The following is a 20,340-nucleotide window of genomic DNA, read 5'->3' on the forward strand; positions in this document are numbered from 1 at the left end:
GATCTGCAGCGCTCGGGCAATGGGGTATGCAAGTGTGCCATCGACAGGGCTCGGCTCTGGCCGAAGGAGACGGCTGCTTGGGAGACCCTTGGCACCAACGTCGCCCTCTTTGGCAGCCGGCTACAGGTTGTTCCAAGTACGGGATTCTTTATTCATGGTAGTATTTCAAATGGTTTCATAGAATTGCGAAGCTATCGCAAGAGGCGCTGCGCTCAGCAACCGTTGCAGTTGTTGCTGATGCAAGTGTTGCAGTTGGCAACGACAGAGGGAGGAGACATGGCGCCCTGCCAATTGCAAATGTTGTAGCAGTAGCCACGGCAGGACTGGGCCGAGCCACCAACACACTGGGCAGGAGGAGGGGAGACTGGAGACGGGGCCGGAGCCGCGGAGGTGGCAGGAGGAGGAGGGGATCCGCTGCAACCGTTGCAGTTGTTGCTGATACAAGCATTGCAGTTGGCAACGACAGAGGGAGGGGATGTGGCGCCCTGCCAGTTGCAAATGTTGTAGCAATATCCATTGCAAGCCTGGGCCGAGCCACCAACACACTGGGCAGGAGGAGGGGAGACTGGAGACGGGGCCGGAGCCGCGGAGGTGGCGGGAGGAGGAGGAGAACCACCGCAAGTACCACAGTTGTTGCTGATGCAAGCGTTGCAGTTAGCCACCACGTATGGAGGAGAGGTGGCGCCCTGCCAGTTGCAAATGTTGTAGCAATATCCATTGCAAGCCTGGGTGGAGCCGCCAACACATGCGGCGTTCTATGTGGGAGGGTGAGGAAGGATTGATTCATTGGCATCAGTGGTCAGGCCAAGTACAACCCGATTGCTGTCGCCGGCCGGCTCTGGACAGCGAAATGCTCAGACCCCAAGCACACAGGATCGACAATAGCCATGGCTATCGCTTGTATGCGCAGATGAATCTGCGCCAGCTCCACCGCGATCCGATCACCCACCGCGAAGGAGGCCACAGAAAGGGCGCAGAGCACAGCAGCGACGGTCTTCATGATTGATTCGGCGGAAGTCGGGTTTGAGCCTGCGAGGGAGTTCTGGGACGAGGCCAGGAGAGACGGACGGGCGAGCCTGGCTCTAAATACGAGGCGTGAGAAGGGTCGCTGCCGATGATCAGCAGGACCGGACTATGGGGTCGCGTGCTCGCGGATCATCCACCACGAACAAGGAGCCTTGATGGCGTATCCGAGAAGAAAACCAATCGCTTGATGGAAGCTGTGGGCTCCAATTTGGGGCGTCGAGGGACACGCAAATTTGGTCAGGCTCTGGGCAAAGTACGAGATAGCTCAGCGAGTGTTCGTCGGCAGCGATTGGCTTGTGGGGAACATGGGCCCGCTGATATGCGGACCCATCTCGTGGAATTTTGCCTGAATGTGTGGGGGGCGGAGCTGAAATGGGGCGGAGATAAAAAATCAAGTTCACGGCCACCTTGGGCCACCAATGCGACATCATCTTTGATTTCGCAGCATCGAGGAACGGCCAGAGGACCCACGAGCTCCCCCCCCCTCGATGGCTGGCGATCGTGCCAAGAAGCGCGGTGCCCCAACCCCGCTCGACACTGCGATAGGACCGATTGGCCGCCGATTTCGCACAGATGTTGGATACATTCGAGACCTCGCGGCAAGCCCGCCTTGCCACATCATTTCTATGGCATGTGCGGTCATTTGTATTACATCGTTCGTCGGCCAAGGATTGGATAGCAATGGGGGGAGCGACATCCAGCTGGACCACAGACAGTATTTGGCAGTCAAATGCGTGCCGATGCATGGCTATCGCTGCGTGACTCATAGCTCAAACTTGGGCTCGAGCGAGCAAGCGCTGGAAACAGCAGTGGGACGGGGTGGAGCAGAGCGTATCATGTCAGTATATCGGCTTGTGCAGTGTCAGGTATGTGGCAAGTACGGGTTACCAACGATCGATTATCTTACCTGGGCCCACTTGACGACAGGCTGCTCGGGCCACCAGAAAGGAGGCACGCAGGGCAGGAATGTTTGCCAGTTAGGGTCGCTTCCGTGACTACGGTCCAGCCAGAACCAAACCGAACCACGTCGCAGAGTCATCCAGATCCCCCAACAATTGGCAACCGTCCTTCACACGGAACTGCCCGATCCGCCTTCGCGCCAACCTGACCCGCTCCCCGCATCGAATCCCATACCATGTCGATCATCTTGCCGTCCAGGACAAAGGCGCCGATTCCCTTTTGCAGATGCTCGTTGTATCCCTCCATGATTTTGGTCGCTCGCTCGATTTCTGCGCCAAGCCGGCCGAGCAATCACAGGATTAGCAGGCGCAATGGCGATTCGGAAAACTTCTTGAAGCAGGTGCCCTACCTTTCTCCGTGGGCGAAAAGATCTTGTGGATGGTCTCCACCTGGGCAGGATGGATGGCCTGCTTGCCAGTGAATCCAAACTCTCGCCCTTCCTGGCATTCTTCAGTCTAGATGATCGATTGCAGACGAGTCAGCAGATCAATTCGCGACCCTCGACAATCAGCTCGCGCATCTCTGAGCCGATCGCACACAATCGGTTCACTTTGCATCCCTATGAGACCCAGTAAGCTGCTGGGATACCGGCGACACTCACGAGAATGTTTTCGCTCTTGTAGTCCTGGCACACAATGTCGATCGATTGCAGCCCAAAGGCACAGGCGGCGGTGACGACGGCTTGACGAGCATAGAGCATCTCCTTGCGCGAGGGGGTGCGCAGGAGGCCGGTGTCGGCGCAGTAATCTTCCGAGGCAACTGGACACATGTTTCATGTGAGCTCGCGATCTTGGATCGGTATGGGCGAACACCCACAGGCCACCCACAGGCCACATCACCACCCGGAAGAGATGGTGGTGCTGAGAATCGCCTTATCTCGGGGGCTTGGCCGTGCAGCTTGTCGGATTGATACGCCTTCGATAGACCGTATATCAGCCACAAACGGACACCCCATCCACAACGAGGTACTTACAGATAATGCCATCGATTCGAGGATCGGCAGTCGCGATTCTGTGTGTAGGGCAACAATTCGGTCGTTGTCAGACATGGGCGTTCGCCCACCGATCTAGCGTCCATACCCGCTTGCACAGCTTGCTTGTCTTTCGGTGGTCTGCTCTGCATATCATTTGCTCTGTCGCCCTGAGGCCTGCCCATGTGCCTGCAATCCCGTATTGCTCAACCTTGGTCGTATGTCTGCAGCAGGCACTTACTCCTTGACATTGATGACGCCGAGGGCGCTCTCGACACAGGGCAGCAGTCGAATGGAAGCGCGGCTGGAGAGGGGATCGAACCTCGCATGAGTCTCATGCGGAGGCAAGCCCATCTCAACACCACCTCGAGAATGCAGTCAGTCGTCTTCCCCTCCTTCTTTAGCCATCGACTCCCACGCTCTGACTCGTACTTGGACTCGGGAGCCACGCTGTCAATCATTCTCGAGATGAACTCGACGTCCCGAGCTGACTGAACCTTGGGGATCACCAGGGCTTGCAAGTTTTTCGATCGGAGCTGTCCAGGCAAAGGCAACAGACAATGTCCAAGCGAGTGAGACACCCGTCCTACAGGACGTGAATCGGATTTTTCGCCAACTCGGCTTGGCTCAGCCACACTCACACCACTGCGGCGTCGTCTAGCTTGAATTGGCCATGCCAGTGATGCAGCGGCAGCAAGCAACCCACCACAACGTTCAAATCGTCAATCTCCAGACCAGATCCAACGGCATTGATGCGCACAGCCTTCTCTGCGCGTCCGACGTCAAAGGTCTGAAAAGAAGAGCCTGTTAGCATAACGCCCTATGCAAAGCCCGAGGAGCCCCATGAGCACGCAGTCTCCGGGTGATATTGCCGCCGGCTGGTCGGATGATGAGGCCGGATCGCTCACCTCAAGAGCCTGGAAGTGAACAGCGTTGGAGGATTTGCGAAAACCCAGCGCAGATGCCAGCAAGCAACGATGAATGATGTCAGATACAGCAAAGTGGGAGGCGAGTGCGTCGCAAAGTTGCAGAGGAGTTGATCAACAGCAACCAAAGTCGCTGATCGATTCCTCCGCCTTGGCCTGCATGGGAACATGCTTCCCACGCGTTCTTCATGCACCACCGTTTGTCCATGGCCAAGAGACTCACATTGAACACTTGCTGGCGAGCAGCACCCTACAAGGACGACAGCGGATCAGACAAAGGACACGCAACCCGGAGAGTGCATGCGGACGGGAGCGAGCAGGCCATCCGCAGCGCAACGGGGTGCCGATATGGCTGGACAAAGCGGGCTACCTTGCGGTTGACAGCGACGCCATCCTCGAGATCGTAGACGAGACAGTCGGCCTTCAGCTTGAGCGAGCTATTGAGCTTGCGCTCCTCGCTGCCTGGTAATGCGGCGGCGGCGGCATGTCGATGAGGGCAAGACACGAAGCAGGTGCGAGTTGGTTGTGGGTAGGTTGTGGGCGAGCGGTGGCCAGCCCAATGTTCATCGGACTTTGTATATGCATGTAGTGAAGCCAGATGGTTGAACCGTCGCTGGAGGCAGTGATAGCCCTCAACCCCTCCTCTCGCCTCATCCGATATGTGCCCTGCGGCTCGATCTGCATCCAAAATGTATATGCTCACCGGGGACTGCCGATGGCGGGTGATGCCACGGAGGCGGAAAAGGAGAGGACCGATCGTCAGATTTCCGAGACATGAACGCGGGTTTGATGCCGATCGAGCCGAGAGATCGATACAAGTCATTGGCACGCAGGGAGCCTGCCGACACGGGGATGCAGCTCCATCGAGCATTCATTCAGTCGCCCTAAACATCGACAGCAACAGCACCACAAGTCGATTTGCGCCACATGTCGGCCGTCGTATCCACAGCAGCGGGGGCGTAGGAAGGAGATGAGCTCGTACTGTAGAACAGAGTGCGTCTCGGTCGCTCTTGCTTGTTAGCGGTCTTGGGGCTTTCCAGGGCCGATGCCGAAGACGTAAAAGCTCGGAGGGCTTGGGCTGGGGCAACGACACGCAGCGAGCATCGGACGACGGACGAGACGGAGGCGAGTTTGGGAAACATTTGCGGTGAGGATGAGCTGGGAGAGATCGCAGCGACGGCGACGGACCAGCACGAAAGACGGGGGGCGAGATGGGTGGCGCCGGACAAGTCGAAGAAGAAGCGGCGGCCTGGACGATCGACGAAGAGCACCCTTGGGCTGGGGGATGCAGGAAGAAAGCAAGGCCGGCGTGGTCCCGTGGCCTGGCTGATCCGGCTCCGAGTCATCGCGCGCAATGACGGAGACAGCGCGGCGACATGGAGCAAGCGAGCCACCATGGAGGAAGCCGACGGGGGCTTCAGCAAGTGCAAATGCACCGAGTATTTCAACATGTGCAAATGCACTGAGTATTTCAACAAGTGCAACCCACCAATCTCGGTCGTATATTGTTGTCAGATCAGCCCGGGCCAGAACGGCACAGCGGCATGCGCTCCACATCCCCTCTCCCTCGGCTTAGATGGCCATCGGCCGCTTGGCGACCTTCATGACGCTCTGCAGGAACCGGTCGACCTCGGCGACATAGCAGGTAAACTCGGGGTAGGTCTCCTTGGGCCCGTACGGATCCACAAACCACTGCGGATCCACGACCTCGCCCCGGAGCTGGGCCATGGAGATAAAGTCGGAGAGAAGCATGAACCCGTATCGCTTGAGCTGCTGCACCCACGGGCCCTCCTGCTGGGCAGGCTTGCGATGGGCGTCCTGGGTGAGGGTGTAGAGGTATCTGGGCGGACGGAGCCCTCGGTGCGCGGTGTCGGTCTGGATAAAGGCCGTCAGCGGGGCAAACATCTCCGAGAATGGGATGATAAAGTTGTTGTCCGGCCGCAGGTCTTCGCCATAGCTCACAAAGATGGTCTGGGAGGCATAGTTGTACTGGAAGATCTGGAAGACGACAATGCGCCAGTCGCGCTGGGGTTTGGCGCCGCCCTGCGAGGTCGGCAGCTTGATGCGGCTCGGACCTGCGTGCTGCGAGGAGCCGTCCTCGAGAGTAAAGTTCTCCTTGTTGGGTGCGCCGTTACGCTTGGACTTTTTCGGCTGCGTGGTCGAGCAGGTGCCTAGCAGCATGTACCGGATGCCCTCGACCAGGGGCTTTGTCGGATCCAGGCTGTCGCGCAGCTCCGTGGTGATGACATTGAGCCGCTTGTGCAGGTCCGCAAAGGTCTTGTAGCATGGCGAGTACTCCAGGATCGGAGGCGCCGCAAGCCGCGAGATGGCGCCGTTGGTCATCACCGACAAGACCTCGTCCACAAACTCTTCCATCTTGTCGTTTGCGATGCCGCACTCGGCGCTCAGCGGCAGCGAGAACATGCGATAGTCGACCACAGGCACGTCGCCTGTCCGCAAGTGCTGTAGCTTGCATGTACGTCTGCCATCGGCAAACAGCTCCGTGGGTCTCCACTTGCCTGTGCGCCATTTGCCTCCGGCTCCGCAGTCGGTGCAGATGCGGTACTTTGTCGAGCACGACGTGCAGATGACTTCGGTGTCGGTGATGACGTCTCGATAGGACTGCCCGAGACCAGTGTTGGGAGAGACCGAGAGTTTACGGCCGGACCGGCCGAGCTTGCGCGGATGGAGCTGGGCCGACTCCAGAACCTCGACCTTTCCGGCGCCCACGTCTCGCTTGCAGACATGGCACTCGAGCTCAAAGTAGCCGTGGCTCTCTCGGCTGTATCCCGAGTCAGAGGCCCGCAGATGATCTTCGCAGGACAGGCACAGAATCTCGAGGCGGCACGATCCGGAGTGGCTTTCGAGGCCGACAATGTCGTGGATGTACATAGTGGCGAACATCCGGCTGCACAGCCGGCATACGCCGTCGAACTCGGCCACGGCCTTTTTGCTCCGCTTGGACGAGTCCGGGGTGACGACGGTCGACGACGAGGTCTCGGGCGACAGGCCGGCCGACTCGGAGAAGAGACTCAGACTGGTGTACGGCGGCGGGTTGGATCTTGAGGGCAGCGGGGTTGTCGTTGTCGGCAGGCCGGCCCAGCTTTTGGATGGCTGGGAAATGGCCGAAGCCGGAGCTGCCCCGATAAAGTTGGGCGCTGGTTGAGACTGCTGGAGCGATTGAGGCGGCAGGGGATGGGATGGAGCGACCATAGAGGCAGAGGCAGACAGCGGCTGGGCGACCAGCTGGCTGTTGGTGTACGGCATCTGAGAGTAGTTGCTCGTGGATGACGACGGAGGCACAAAGAGAGAGGCCATGGGCGGCCGGGGATCCATTGGGACATAGGCATGAGGGGCCAGATCCAGGGGCGGTAGAAACGGGTTCCCCACGGGGGCTGCACCAGGACTCGGTATATACGAGCCCGGCTGAGACGGCGGCAGGGACGGGTTGCGCAGACCCGGACTCGACAGATTCGATAGATTCGACAGACTCGACAGACTCGACAGACCCGACATATTCGGTACGCCGGACAGATTCGGTAGCCGTTCGGGATAAGACGGGGCGCCTGGCCGGGGCTGCGCCGAGACCAGCAAGTTGGATCCGTGGACAAGCGACGTTTCTCCCAAGGCATTCATGGGAGCAGCGACTCCGGCAAAGACCGAGTTGGCAAAGGACGACAGCGGTTGGGTTGAGCCGTCGAAATGCGCAAGCGCTGGATTGGTGCCAAGCATGCCTTCTCGGGTGCCGTCCCAACGAGAGTCGAGTTTATCCGGGGCGAAGGACGCTGCCGACAGAGACGGCTGCGAGGCCGAGAGACGAGACTGGTCGGCCAGGAACTTTTCCTTCTGGATGTAGTAGCTGAGATGCTGCTCCTTGGCCCGCAGCTCGCGGGTGATGCGTTCCTGGGCCTCCTTGAGATACTCAATCTCGACCTGCAGCTTGGCAATCATATCCGAGGACGAAACATCCGAGTCCGAGTTGGACGCAGAGCGTGCCGGGACCAGCGATCTCAGGTCCTCGAAGTGCGATTCCATCTCGGCGGCGAACTATACGGCGGTGCGGGCAGGACTGGGACGGAAGTAGGGGATGCGGCCGGTACAGCGGGACGGTCGACAGACGGCCGAATCGGATGCAGTGGCGGCGAATGGCAAATCGCCGAGTCGACAGAGAGCGGGATCGGCGGTGGATGGTTTTGTGGCGGCAGAGAGGGAGCCCAGTGGCGAGTGAAGGACTCGGTCGGTGCGAATGGCGCAGGACGGTAGCCGAAGAGGTTGAGCTGCAGCAAGATGCAGGTCCAAACGGATCTGAAGAGAGGCAGGAGCGGCGGCCGACAGAGAGGTGCGGCGGATTCCTCGGGTCAGAAAAGAAGGTTCGCCCAGCCGGCTACCTGATTGGACACGCAGGCAGGAAGGCAGGAAAGCAGGCAGCTGCTTTGGTGAGCGAGGGTGGATTGATGAGCGAGGGTGGATTGATGGGTGAGGGTGGATTGATGGGTGAGGGTGAATTGATGGGTGAGGGATTCCGGTCCAGGCACACGGCGAAACAGGGCAGGCGAGACACGACTGGTGATAGGGGACAGTGGGGAGGAGCACTCAAAGTTGTACCTGCGGTGGAAGGTGGAAAATACAGACAACGTGGCCCGGCAAGCAGTGCCTGGAGGAGACTGCGAGAGGGGTGGGGAGCAGCGAGCGGGGGGGTGATTCTGGTGCGTCTGCAGAACAGGCCAGCAGCGGGTAAGAGAAGCAAGCCCGGTCGGGAGGGGGTGAGCGAAAAGGCAAGAGCAGAAAGACAGGGCGACCACCCTGACGCCGGCTCATCCATTGCATCCAGAGGATCGCCACGGGCGTGAGCCGATTAGACGGCAATCCAATAAAAAACGGGACACCCGGGTTTTGACCATTGATCGAATATTTTGTTACCCAAAACCATCGCGCGCTGGCCATGACCATTCGCCACACATCCGACTTTCGCACCGCCGCATTGCGATGCTACGCCCTCATCCATAGCCTGCGTAAGGTCGCCTCCATATTCAGTGTATCCAAGAGCACCATCCATCGATGGCACCGAGGATGCAAACTGGATGACCCATCCCGGGTCCCAGCTCGCAGATCCACTTTCTTCGAGCAGGCATGTCCAGTCATTCGCACCCTGATTGAACAGGACCCGTTCCAGACTGGTCCTGTGTTGCGATGCAAGCTCGAGTCCATCCTCCAGAGGAAAGTATCACTCTCACTCTGCCACACTGCCATCCACCGAGCAGGTCTCTCACACAAGAGGGCAACACACCTCTACAAGTCCAAGCGACTGGATGAGCGAGTGGCACAGTTCAGGGACCAGGTCCGCTCCATCGACCCACGACGATTCGTTTTTGTCGATGAGACAGGGATCAGGAAATCCATTTTCCCTCTCTACGGATACTCACCGAAGGGTGCTCCGCTTCGCCAGCGCAATCACATGAAACACAAGTCTGTCTCGGCTGCATTTGCCATCAACCACTCTGGTGTGCTGCATCGCATGTACATCCCCACATCATTCAAGACACACTCGATGGTCGAGTTCTTTGAGCGAGCGACCTTCCCAGACGACTCTGTGATTGTGATGGACAATGTCAGCATGCACAAGACAATGCCTGTCCTGGACTGCATCGAGCGCCGAGGATGGTCAGTGATCTTCACCCCACCTGCCTCGCCCGACTTCAATCCCATCGAGAACTTCTTTGGGGTTGAGTTCCTCCAATTTGGGGTTGAGCTCCCCAATCACGCCGCCATTTTGACGCTCAAATCCCTGGCTTGAACCTCTCGGCGATTTTTGAACAGGTCGCTTCCCCAACCAGCCCGCGCAGACGGGTTCCTGCTCTCGGGTATAAATGCCACACCTTCGTCCTGCTGCTTTCTTCCCTCATCTCGCCTTGATCTGATCATCGCGCTATTGTACGATAAAGAGAAGTCTCTGCTCTGACCAGTACCACTGGCAGGCATCCAGCATCCTCTGCCCCCATGCCTCCGAAGCGTAAGGGCACCGGTGATGGCCAGCCTCAGCCACCCAGGCCCAAGAAAGCCAAGTCACAGTCGGAGCCTGTCTCTGTTCGTATTCTGACCCCACGCATGCTTGGTCGTCTGTTGCTCCGTCGCTCACCACCACTGCTTCTGCAGATCCAATGGATGTCGATCCCACCGAGCCTGGTCCATCTACTTCCTCGAGTACCGGCAAGCGATGTCGCCAGTGCGATGGCACCGACCACGAGCGAAGCAACACTAGCAAATGTCCCAAATACCGGCCCCTCAAGAGTTCTGTCGTCCCTCTCGTGGATGGAAGGTCATCGGCCCCTCAGTTCAGCTGCTTCAAGCAGACGATGGATGGCTGTTGTCTCAATCCCGCTCTCCGCGACAAGATCCAGGCCACCGCCGAGGCCATGACCCAGATCCAGTTCGAGGCATCCAGGCTGCTCAACCTGCACATCCTCCGGTGCATCGAGCAGGATCTTCCCGTCCCCGTCATCTCCAAGTCCACCCCTGCTTTCGTTCGCCAGTGCTTCACGATTGTCGAGGCCGATGCCCTCTCCCCGACCGGGGATATCGAGCAGTACAACGAGCATCTGGTCGCTTCCTTTCGCGACTATCAGACCACTCGGCACGCAGACCTGCCTCCGGCCCCTCGTCTGCCTGATGGTGCTCACAGTCAACTTCTCACCCTGGCTGTCAATGCCTATGCTACCAACTGCACCACCCACCTCGACCTGGCCTACTGGCGACTCCTTCGCCGCTTCTGCGCTGCCGTCTTCCCAGCCAACAAGCATAAGCACGAAGCCATCGAGGCCTGTCTCGAGCTCTTCGAGAAACCGGACTCGACTCCACCCAAGGCCGATCTCGAGTTCCTCTATCCAGACTTTGGCCACATCCTGGACGAGTTTCGGTACAGCAGCGACCAGGACCGCTTCCGGGCCCTCCATCGCCTCTCACACCATGTGGGAATCCTCGCCCGGGACAAGATGGTCGACAATGTCCACAAGTGGATCGACTGTGACATGCCCGCCCTCCGAGTCACCGAGCTGCAGCGCCAGGCCAAGCTGGACAGCCTCACTACCCAAGGCATTCCCTCCGACGACAAGAGGTTCACCAAGGCCAAGTCTGAGCTCGGCACCACCAAGTCCAAGATCAACAAGCTGGCCGCCAGGATCAAGTGGGCACTCAAGCAGCTCGCCGTCGACGCTCCTCCGGCCGTGTGCACGATAGTTCCTCTATGCACTGCCACGGCCAAGTATGTCAAGATTGACACGGTCACTCTCTGGCAACTCCTTGACACCGAACATCGTCTTGACCTCACCTGGGACAAGCTCAAGGAAGAAGGTGAGGACGGTGTCAACAACCAGGATCGTCTCTGGCGCAGCTGCTTCAAGCTGCGTAGTTCCCTCTTCCGTGACCGGGATATCAATCACAAGCTGTTCAACTACGAGATCAGCACCGATGGCATTGGATGCACCATCGGTCTCGTCAAGTTTGTGCGTCGAACCGATCGCACCGAGACCATCGAGCCTCCTCCGACTGCCGAGCAGCGTATCCAGGCCCACATCGGCGACCCAGACCCCAACCGCACCACTTGGATTGGCATCGATCCTGGAGTCGGCTCCATCTTCACGGCGGTCATCCAAGCACCGGGCCACCAAGACGAGGTGGTCTCGTTCTCCAATGGCCACTACCAGCACATGTGTGGCCATACGTCCAACACCAAGTGGCACAATATCATGAAGTATCGACTCAGCATCGAGACCTGGATGTCGACCACCCCCTCGCCCAAGGTGTCGTCCTCGGAAGCCTTCAAGGTCCATCTCACCCATGTCCTGCGACCGGAGCTGCGAGTGCAGCTCGACTTCCACCTTGGCAAGAAGGCTCGTCACCATCGCTTCACTGGCCACAAGAGACGCCAAGTGGCCGTCGACAGGATGTGCAAGGCCGTCCTGAAGCACGCCCCGATACGGACCGATGTGGTGATCGCCTTTGGCAATGCGTCATGGCGACAAGGCAAGGGCTATGCATCCAGCCCTCGGAGGCAGCGGTTTGCTCGGTACTTTGAGCAATTCGAGCACCACCGACGCCGTCCCAATCACCATCATGGAAGCGTCAAGGTGGCCTCGACGAACGAGTTCAACACCTCGCAAGTGTGCTCCAAGTGCCTGGAGCCAGTTCGGTTGGAAGGACTCGATGCGCCCAGTGTTGCGAATTCCCACTTTGTCAGGAGCTGCAAGAATCCCAGCTGCCGGACAGTGTGGAATCGCGACGTCAATGCGGCGCGCAACATGATCACAGTATGCAGGTCGATTGTGGAGATCGGAGAGCGACCGGCGGTCTTCACTCGGAGGCTGCCAAAGTGATCTGTTTTATTTCTTATGGCTTTGCTTGACGCAAGCACATCACATACTACGTGTTCATGGAAACGGCTATATTTTCTGAATAAAGTGTAGACGGCAGAGATCGAGGCACAACTCGGGCGTCGCACAGCCATCAGCAAGCATCGCTTGTGCACGCCTTGCCGGGCTGCATCTGCCGGCTTGGCCTGCTGCTGTTGCATCTGGGGCTGGACTGGGCGAGGGAGATGGGGACGACGGACCATGGAGGGATGGGGTGGTGCAAGTATCGCAGCGATGCAGATGCTGTAAGCGATGCGGCTGCTTGCAGGCGATGTGGGCGATGTGGGCGATGTGGGCGATGTGGGCGATGTGGGCGATGCAAGCGTCGCAGGTGGGGGCGGTTTGTGGACGATGCGATCGGATGCAGCCAGTACACCGTGCTGAGAAACAGTGGGACAGGCTATTGCGTTCACAAGCACGCCGATGCTATCGTGCACCCGGCCAAGAAGACCAAGTGCATCAAATCGCCTTCCTGGGCGTCCGTCCATGGAGTCTCCGATGCTCATCGCCCAATCTGCGGTGGATGTGGCTGGCTGGCCGGGCCTTGTTGAGGGGTCTCCACTGCGACCCACTGGGAGGGTTGATGTGGGGAGAGGGCTTGCGGTGTATTGGCAGAGACGGGCGACATTCGCATGGCGTGCGAGCAGCACCGGCATTCCTCCCCGGCTGCGATGGATCATCCCGAGGACCGGCATCGTCATGCCCGCAGCCCATGCGATTCATGCCCGCAGCCCATGCATCCAATTCCGTCCTCGCCAGAACCACGGCGCCGGGCGGTGGCCCTTCGCGTCTTGTCCCTCGTTCCCCCACGGCGTTTGGCGCTCCCATGCCGTGGCGCAGTGGGCCACATTCGAACCACGGGTCGGACCGGACCGGAGCGCATCGCCACAACTTTTGCACCAACCGCCGGCGCGCCGCCCGCGTCGATAGCCATGGTCGATAGTCTTGGTCGATAGTCTTGGTCGATAGTCATGGTCGATAGTCATGGTCGATTGACTTGGCTGTTAACCTTTCCTTGATCATGCTCCTTGGCCAGCCATCGCTTGCTTTTGTCCACCGTCGGTTCACCCACCCACCCGTCGCCCGCCGTGCTGGCCAACACAAAGCCCGGTTCTCCTCACCAGCCACCCACGAGTATTGCCGACTTTCCCACCCCACTTGCCGCTGTGGCACCCCTGTCCTGGGCTGTCCTGGCCCATCCTGCTCTCCCCACCAATTGCATCTGCGCGTCGGTCCATTCTGGCCATCGCTCGCCATCGCTCGCCTCACCCGCAGCCCGCCAGCTCCCATCCCCACGGTTTGTTGGCCGCCGCTCCTTCACTTCCATAAATCCCCTTTGACCCCCCCCCGTCGCTCAAACCTCGTCGCCCTCCCCCGGCTTGCCGCTCCCCGCTCAGCTTCCCTCACAGGCCCCTCCCCAGATCACAACAAGATGAGCCCCCTGCTGGCCATGGGCGCCTTCGCTAGAGCAGCGCACATCACCGTCAAGTCCCCCACGGCTCGTCTCGGCAACCGCATGTTTGCTTCGAGCACAGACGCCACCACCCATGTCGGTCGGCCGCTGGCCAAGAAAACCACTTGGGAGCTGTGGCGATCGCTGCTGGTACGAGCCGAGACCACTCAGAGACATGGCGGATGGGATCCTGACGCAGGAATGGGAACAGACTTTGGGCAACGGCTGCTCCAAGCCATGGCAGTGCCCGCCAGTTGCTCGAGAATCGCTTTGGTCTGGCCTGCCGAGCACACTATTCTGACTCACCCGGCTCTCCAGGTCTTCAGGGTCTGCACCATCCAGCCGGTCGTCAAGCACGCCGACCGCATCATCGCGGCCTTCGACAGCATCGGGCTGTCGTCGCTCTCTAACCTAGTCATCAAGTACACCTTCTACAATCAGTTCTGCGCCGGCGAGACCCCCAAGGAGATCAAGTCGCTCATCGACAGCTACCAAGCCAACGGCATTCGCACCCTGCTCGAATATGCCTACGAGTCCGATATCGAGAGCCAAAAGTCGGGCGGCATGTCTCCAGGCAGCAGCTCTGTTGTCAAGGCCCTTGCCGATACGATCGACTATGCTGCCCTCGGCAAGGACAGCTTCACGGCTATCAAGATCACGGCCCTGCTCGATCCGCAGGTTCTGGAGCGCATCAGCAACGTCTGCAACCGCATCCAGGCTTCGTTCTTTGCCTCTGTGGATCTGGAGCGCACCCCGAGCTTGTCTGCAGCACATTCCAAGAGTGACCTCGTCCGAGTTCTCTCGTCGTTGCTGGACATCCCAGCACAGGAAGCCGCTGTCCTTGCTGATACGCTGTTCCCAAAGGTGAGCCCCTCCTGAAGCCGGAGTATATCGGTGCATGGCGTGTGTGGGCAATCAAGGCGGAAATGACCATACAACATGCGGACACCGCCGTATCAGCATTCAATCACCGCTAGATGAGGTCCTCTGCCTCGCTCACCCAGCATGCCGCTTGCCTTCTCCAGAGCTCGACTGTCGACTGGGTAGACTTCAGCTCCGTCGTTACCCCCAGTAACCCCGTTCTCAGAGGGCATCTGTCAAAGTTGGCCATCAAGGATGAAACCTTGGCCTCTGCCGCTGACCTGGATGCCCTGGACAGGACCCTTGAGCACACCAAAGCGCTCTGTACCCGGTCCAAGCAACTCGGTGTTTGGATGGCCGTTGACGCAGAATTCTACTACTGCCAGCCCGCTATTGACCATATCTCGCGGGAGCTCGAGCGCATCTTCAACAAACCCAGCCAGCCGGGCGACTTGCCCCTTGTCCACAACACCCTGCAGTGCTACCGCAAGGATGCCCTGTGGAGACTCAGCGTGGAGTCTGAGCGGGTAAGTACGTCGCTGCTTGCCCTGCATGGGTCCAGGCGGATGGTATTGGCTTTGTGCAAGAGCGTCCGAGCTGACATCTGCGATCGTCTGTCTTGATCGACTGCGGACTCTTGATTCTCCTCGCTTCTTCAGGCTCGGCGACTTGGATATGCTCTAGGCATCAAGGCTGTTCGGGGTAAGACACATTATCGCACCGTGAGTCCGCTGCGGCATCATCCACTTCCTGGACTGATAGGCGAATCTGTTGTCCTGGGACATGGCACCCAGGCGCCTATGTCGTTCACGAACGAGCCAGGGCCAAGACCCTGGGTACTCCCGACCCCGTTTGGCCGACCATCGAGGGCACCCACTGGTCCTACAACACCATCATACAGCTGATGCTCGAAAAGATCGCCAGCGGCACCAACGCTGGGTTGGTGATTGCCGGGCACAACGAGGAGTCTGTTCGGAGAGCTCGCGAGAAAATGGCCGAGCTCGGCATCGAGAACGATTCACCTCGAGTCAGGTTTGGCCAGCTCCAAGGTAAGAGGGGCCCCACTTTGCTCTACGTCAGTGATACTGCCCCCATGCACTTTGCTCTTCGCCAGTGATACTGCTCCGTGCACAGACATCCTCATTCTTTGGCGACCCTTTCGTTGCTCTGTTGTTTGATGCTCTCCAGGAATGATGGACCACCTCACCCTCTCCTTGGCCAACGATCGCTACCGAGCCATGAAAGCCACCTGCCAGGGCCCGGTCAACGTCTGCATCCCGTACCTGATTCGCCGGGCGCAGGAAAACTCCTCGGCCCTCGCTGGTGCTGGGCGAGAGCTGCATGTCATCTGGAGCGAGCTCAAGGCCCGCCGGCTATTCTTCTAGCGATATTGCGGATGTTTGAATCGCGGCGGAGTGAATGTGTGGCAGACCGGCGGGTGGGAAGGCCAAGATGCTGTCCATGCTCTTGTCCTGCCTGTCTCTGCGCTATGTGTTATGTGCTATGTGCTGTGTGTTGTGTACTGCCCATACCCGATCCCTGGGAAGCACCAGCGTCTCATCCTTCACCAAACGACCGCCTCAGGCTTCCATTCAGTAGATCCAGAAAGAAACGGGACAGTCGTAGGCTCCAGTGGGCAAGCCGTACGACTATTTCCCGTCCTGGTTGGCAATCTCTTTGTTTTCGTTGGCTTGGTCTTGAATATACATGGTCGATCTCCTGTGTCGATGTGGGAGTATGGTACATTCACTCGATGTGGGGTGGTGTCTTTTGCTTGCGGGAGCCATCTGAGAGAGAAAGCGTCCTTGATTCAGATCCAGAAACACATCACTGAATGGTCATGGCCAGCGTGCAATTTGTTGGGGCGATAACATACCCGCTCAACGACCAAAATCCGTTTTTTATTGGATTGGCTGTATTCTGCGCATTCAATCATGAGCGGGGCTGGTTTGTTCATGACCGAGAAGGGCGAACAAACGCACTTGGCTGCCAACAACATGCCGCCGCCGTGTCACAGCCGCCGCCTCAAGCCACAGGCAAGCCTTGGCCTCCCTCGCCATCACCTTCGTCCGCCATCACCTTCGTCCGCCATCACCTTCGTCCGCCATCATCTTCGTCCACCATCATCTTCGCCCAACCGTCTCGCGCCCGGCCCCAATGTCGTCCCTGCCGCTCTACAAAGTCATCGTTGCTGCCGACAGCTCGAGCCCCTCCCAGCAGGCCATCATGCACGGGGTGGAGCTGTGCCAGCGGGTTGCCCCGAACCCATGTCGTCTGATCATCATCCATGTCACCGCCCTCAACCCACGGAGCAGTCTGCCGTACATGTATGCGATTTTGACCTGCAATCGGGCCCGCATGGCTGCGCCCCCATGCCATCTGTCGGTTTATGATCCTGCGCCGTCGCTTTGCAAGTCGATTGATCATCCACGACACCATCCGCCGTTGCATGTCCGCTCATCCTCTGGCCGATGCGTCCTGCTCGTCCGTTGGCATTGGACCCAACTCATTCGCAGCGACAATATGGAAAAGTCCTTCAATTACGAGATCAAAGTGAGCGAGAAGCAGGAGATCCAGCTCTGCAAGGATTTTATCGAGCGAAGCGTGGCCGACAAGGTACAGTCCCGGAGCTGAGGACAAACGACATTACGCTGTTGTGAGCAACGAGGCAACCGCGCCCGCCGGCCCGTCATGATGGTGGTGCTCAGTCCGGGAGATGCGCTTGTCTGGGCTCCGAAGACTCTCTATCGACAGACCCATAACATCCACACCCAACTCTGGCTGCCCGTTCTATGCAGGTGCCATACGACTTTGTCCAAATCGAAGGCGAGGGCGACGTCGGCCCCCTGATCGAAGAGGTACGAGCAGCCCAGCCATCGATGTACAGGGGCTTGAGCAGCGGCTGCAGTGCTGCACCGACCAAAGAGCAATGCCTGTGCTGAAACGGGCGTCCTCTCCTATCCCTATCCCGATTCCCGTTGCCTCGATCTGCGGCAGTTTGTCAAGGAATCACACCCGGATACCAACATGCTGGTGCTCGGAACACGGAATCTGGGAACTGTCCAAAGGTGGGTTCCAATCTGGCCGGACGGCGAAAGCTCATAGACTCCTCGGCAGCTCCAGAGCCAAGTGTCAGCGGCGCTTGGAACGCCACAAGCATCCCGCGCTGCCTCTATCGCCTGCTTTCTCCTGCGCTCTAACTTATCCCCTCGGTTAACCGCTATGCCTCGTCGTCGACCCGGTCGCCGCAGCAGATGGGCGCTGGGGTCCGTCAGCGACTACTGTCTCCACCACGTAACATGCCCTGTGCTGATTGTCAAAGATACCGCGGCCCAATAAAACCGAGTAGTGCCTGCCTGGCAGCAGCAGCCACAGCGTCTCTGGATCCGCATCCGCATCTGCATCCGCATCTGCATCTGCATCTGCATCTGCATCTGGATCGGCATCTGGAACTGCATCTGGAACTGCATCTGGATCTGGAGTTGAGGAATATATGCAAAAGCGTCAGCAGCTTGCCCTTACCGTCTGCACTCAGCCAGACAACACACCGTCGACACGACAGGCGAGATCAGAGTCAAGGTTATGGTATCCTCAGATGCAGCGAGGGTCTCTCGCCACTAGGAGAGGTAAAGCGATTTGACAAAGCATCATTTCGAGTGCATCGGGGGGGGGAAAGCGCGGGAGGTCTGTGGATAGGGATACTTACCGATTACGGATCCGCGGGCAATCACGGAGCGACATGCCGGTGGCCAAGAACGAGGCTGCGACGGCCAGCCATGTCATCGCACCGCAGACTGCATTTGAGCAGACGCAGATGAGAGCAGACGCAGATGAGAGCAGACGCAGGTCAGAGGCAGGTTAGAGCAGACGCAGGTGAGAGGCAGGTCAGAGGCATCTCTGGTTCGGCGACATCAGCAAGACCGGCGACACAGAGAAAAAACGCCACGTGAGGCGCAGGCGCGGCGCGCAGCAGCGCCGCTGATTGGTCTGGCGGTGGTCGTCTCGTCGCCTGCCCGACACGGCTGTCTTTGCGCTTGCCTCTGCAGCCGCCTTTCGATCAGCAGCCCCAATCTCCATGTCTGAAGGCAAGAAAAGCACCCTCTTCGTCTCGGGAGTCAGTCTCCGCACCCGAGCCAAGGATCTCGCCTATGAGTTTGAGCGGTACGTCGCTGCTGCAAGCCTTTGTGCATTGTGTTCGTGCTGTCGCCGCAACTGCCTGGTGCTGCCGCTTGCGTTGATGGCTGGGTGCTAGATCACAAGCTGACACCTGCCTGCTGCTCTCCACTCAAATGCTGCCCAACTCTGCGTCACAACACACACTTGGCTGCTCCGCTTGGCCGATCTATGCCACCGGCTTCGCATCCAATGCTCCTCCGCGCCCAATCGACCCTGCAACCGACGCTATTCAGCTATGGGCGGCTCGTGAGATGCGACATCCCTGCTCCCCGACATGGATCGAGATCACCGTACGCACCGCGCATCCCTGCATCTTTGTGACTCCGTGTCTGCGACCACCACGCACAGCTGCTCGATCGCTGCCTATTCTGGCCTTGGGATCGCCGGCACTCATGCTGGCTTTGTCGTCCTCCTTTGCATTCGGTAACAGCGCTACCTACGCCTTTGTCGAGTTTGAAGACCGCCGAGATGCAGAAGACGCATACTATGAGATGCAAGGTAGGCGTTTCGATGGATTCACCTTGGATATTCAGGTGCGTATCTCCTCTTCATCGCATGGCAGGGAGCGCGGACGGCTGCTATCCAGAGCGGGTTCGGACGCAGATCGCCCGGACACATGGCGGGCCGTTTCGGAGCGGGGGAATCCCCTTGGCAGCCTGGATCGCTCAGGCAGCCACTCTATCAAGGATCGAAGCATACTTGCGACCGGGTCCCCCCCCTGCCTGTAGTGAAGCGATCGGCGCAACACGACTGGAAAGTCACCGCCCAACCCCTCCCACAGCCCGGTGCCCGCTGCTCACCGAGCCTGCCTTTCTCTCTACCTCTCTACCTCTCTCTATCGATCGTGCATAGTGGGCAAAAAGCGCACCCAGCAGAACCTGGCGATACGATGATCGCCGTGACTCGGACAGACCTCGAAGCCGCGATAGTGGACGGGACCGAGATCGCGAGCGGGACAGAGAGCCGGATCGAGACGGACGCGACAACCGGGACGATCGGGACGACCGAGACCGGGATAGAGACCGACGCCGCTCTCGATCGCCCCGCCGAGGCAGCGACCGGGATGATGCCGATCGCTCGTCTAAGCGCGGCGACCGAGATCCTGATTCTAAGGATGGTGGTGAGCGCGATCGAGAGGATCAGCAAGACGCTCGCGATGGCAAGGGATCGCCCAGCAGAGACGCGGAGGGTAGACAGGCCTCGGCTAGCCCCGTGAAACGAGATACTAACGGCTATTCGAGCCCTGGAGTGCTCTCACCAAGGCTGGAGGAAGAGGGCAACATGTCCCCACGACAGTGGTGAGGGACCGGACGCACAGCCGCCACAATATGAACGGGGCCATGCCCCTGCCTTTTCTCTCACTCTCACTCTCACTCACTTTCACGCCGCTGACCCGCCGGTTCCGCCGAGTCTGGTGAGCAGTGAGAGCAGATGGATAGTGCCTCTGCACCGCCGTTTCTTCCCTCCGTGGCGGTGCAGCAACGTTTGTTGCTGTTGTTGTTGCTCGGGCACTGCGCTCATGTCATGCATCCAACCATTGCCAAAGCCCTTGACGTCCCACCG

General features: G+C 59.0%; 6 protein-coding genes across 6 annotated transcripts; 3 read left to right on the forward strand and 3 right to left on the reverse strand.

Moving 5' to 3' along the window:
* Nucleotides 1–129: 129 nt before the first annotated feature.
* BJ171DRAFT_111694 (uncharacterized protein) lies at nt 130–1,081 on the reverse strand. Its single transcript, XM_053105458.1, has 2 exons — nt 950–1,081; nt 130–755 (listed from the first exon to the last, which is right to left on the reverse strand). The coding sequence occupies exons 1-2, from the start codon at nt 998–1,000 to the stop codon at nt 213–215; spliced, it is 594 nt and encodes a 197-aa protein (XP_052971323.1). The 5' UTR covers nt 1,001–1,081; the 3' UTR covers nt 130–212.
* Nucleotides 1,082–1,611: 530 nt separating this feature from the next.
* BJ171DRAFT_485827 (Pyruvate/Phosphoenolpyruvate kinase-like domain-containing protein) lies at nt 1,612–5,155 on the reverse strand. Its single transcript, XM_053109164.1, has 13 exons — nt 4,867–5,155; nt 4,731–4,737; nt 4,253–4,345; nt 4,105–4,132; nt 3,663–3,754; nt 3,389–3,492; nt 3,198–3,260; nt 2,960–2,997; nt 2,588–2,745; nt 2,336–2,441; nt 2,161–2,255; nt 1,934–1,954; nt 1,612–1,823 (listed from the first exon to the last, which is right to left on the reverse strand). The coding sequence occupies exons 1-13, from the start codon at nt 5,022–5,024 to the stop codon at nt 1,797–1,799; spliced, it is 990 nt and encodes a 329-aa protein (XP_052971324.1). The 5' UTR covers nt 5,025–5,155; the 3' UTR covers nt 1,612–1,796.
* A 201-nt stretch (nt 5,156–5,356) lies between these two features.
* BJ171DRAFT_485830 (uncharacterized protein) lies at nt 5,357–8,401 on the reverse strand. The gene has a single exon (XM_053109165.1). It carries the CDS (start codon nt 7,915–7,917, stop codon nt 5,455–5,457), a length of 2,463 nt encoding a protein of 820 aa, XP_052971325.1. The 5' UTR covers nt 7,918–8,401; the 3' UTR covers nt 5,357–5,454.
* A 5,254-nt stretch (nt 8,402–13,655) lies between these two features.
* Nucleotides 13,656–16,337, forward strand: BJ171DRAFT_437226 (FAD-linked oxidoreductase-like protein). Its single transcript, XM_053107967.1, has 6 exons — nt 13,656–13,890; nt 14,059–14,604; nt 14,766–15,128; nt 15,261–15,303; nt 15,396–15,650; nt 15,790–16,337. Exons 1-6 carry the CDS (start codon nt 13,720–13,722, stop codon nt 15,984–15,986), a joined length of 1,575 nt encoding a protein of 524 aa, XP_052971326.1. The 5' UTR covers nt 13,656–13,719; the 3' UTR covers nt 15,987–16,337.
* A 319-nt stretch (nt 16,338–16,656) lies between these two features.
* BJ171DRAFT_485873 (uncharacterized protein) lies at nt 16,657–18,042 on the forward strand. The gene is made up of 5 exons (XM_053109166.1): nt 16,657–16,928; nt 17,118–17,217; nt 17,400–17,459; nt 17,599–17,669; nt 17,856–18,042. The coding sequence occupies exons 1-5, from the start codon at nt 16,759–16,761 to the stop codon at nt 17,938–17,940; spliced, it is 486 nt and encodes a 161-aa protein (XP_052971327.1). The 5' UTR covers nt 16,657–16,758; the 3' UTR covers nt 17,941–18,042.
* Nucleotides 18,043–18,676: 634 nt separating this feature from the next.
* On the forward strand, nt 18,677–20,079 carry BJ171DRAFT_557550 (RNA-binding domain-containing protein; the record flags this gene model as incomplete). Its single annotated transcript, XM_053113098.1, has 5 exons — nt 18,677–18,762; nt 19,011–19,067; nt 19,208–19,310; nt 19,630–19,897; nt 20,027–20,079. The coding sequence occupies 5 exons, from the start codon at nt 18,677–18,679 to the stop codon at nt 20,077–20,079; spliced, it is 567 nt and encodes a 188-aa protein (XP_052971328.1).
* Between the last annotated feature and the right edge of the window lie 261 nt (nt 20,080–20,340).

This window comes from Polychytrium aggregatum, assembly GCF_025602895.1.
Source record: "Polychytrium aggregatum strain JEL109 chromosome Unknown BJ171scaffold_2, whole genome shotgun sequence".
Lineage (NCBI taxonomy): Eukaryota > Fungi > Chytridiomycota > Chytridiomycetes > Polychytriales > Polychytrium > Polychytrium aggregatum.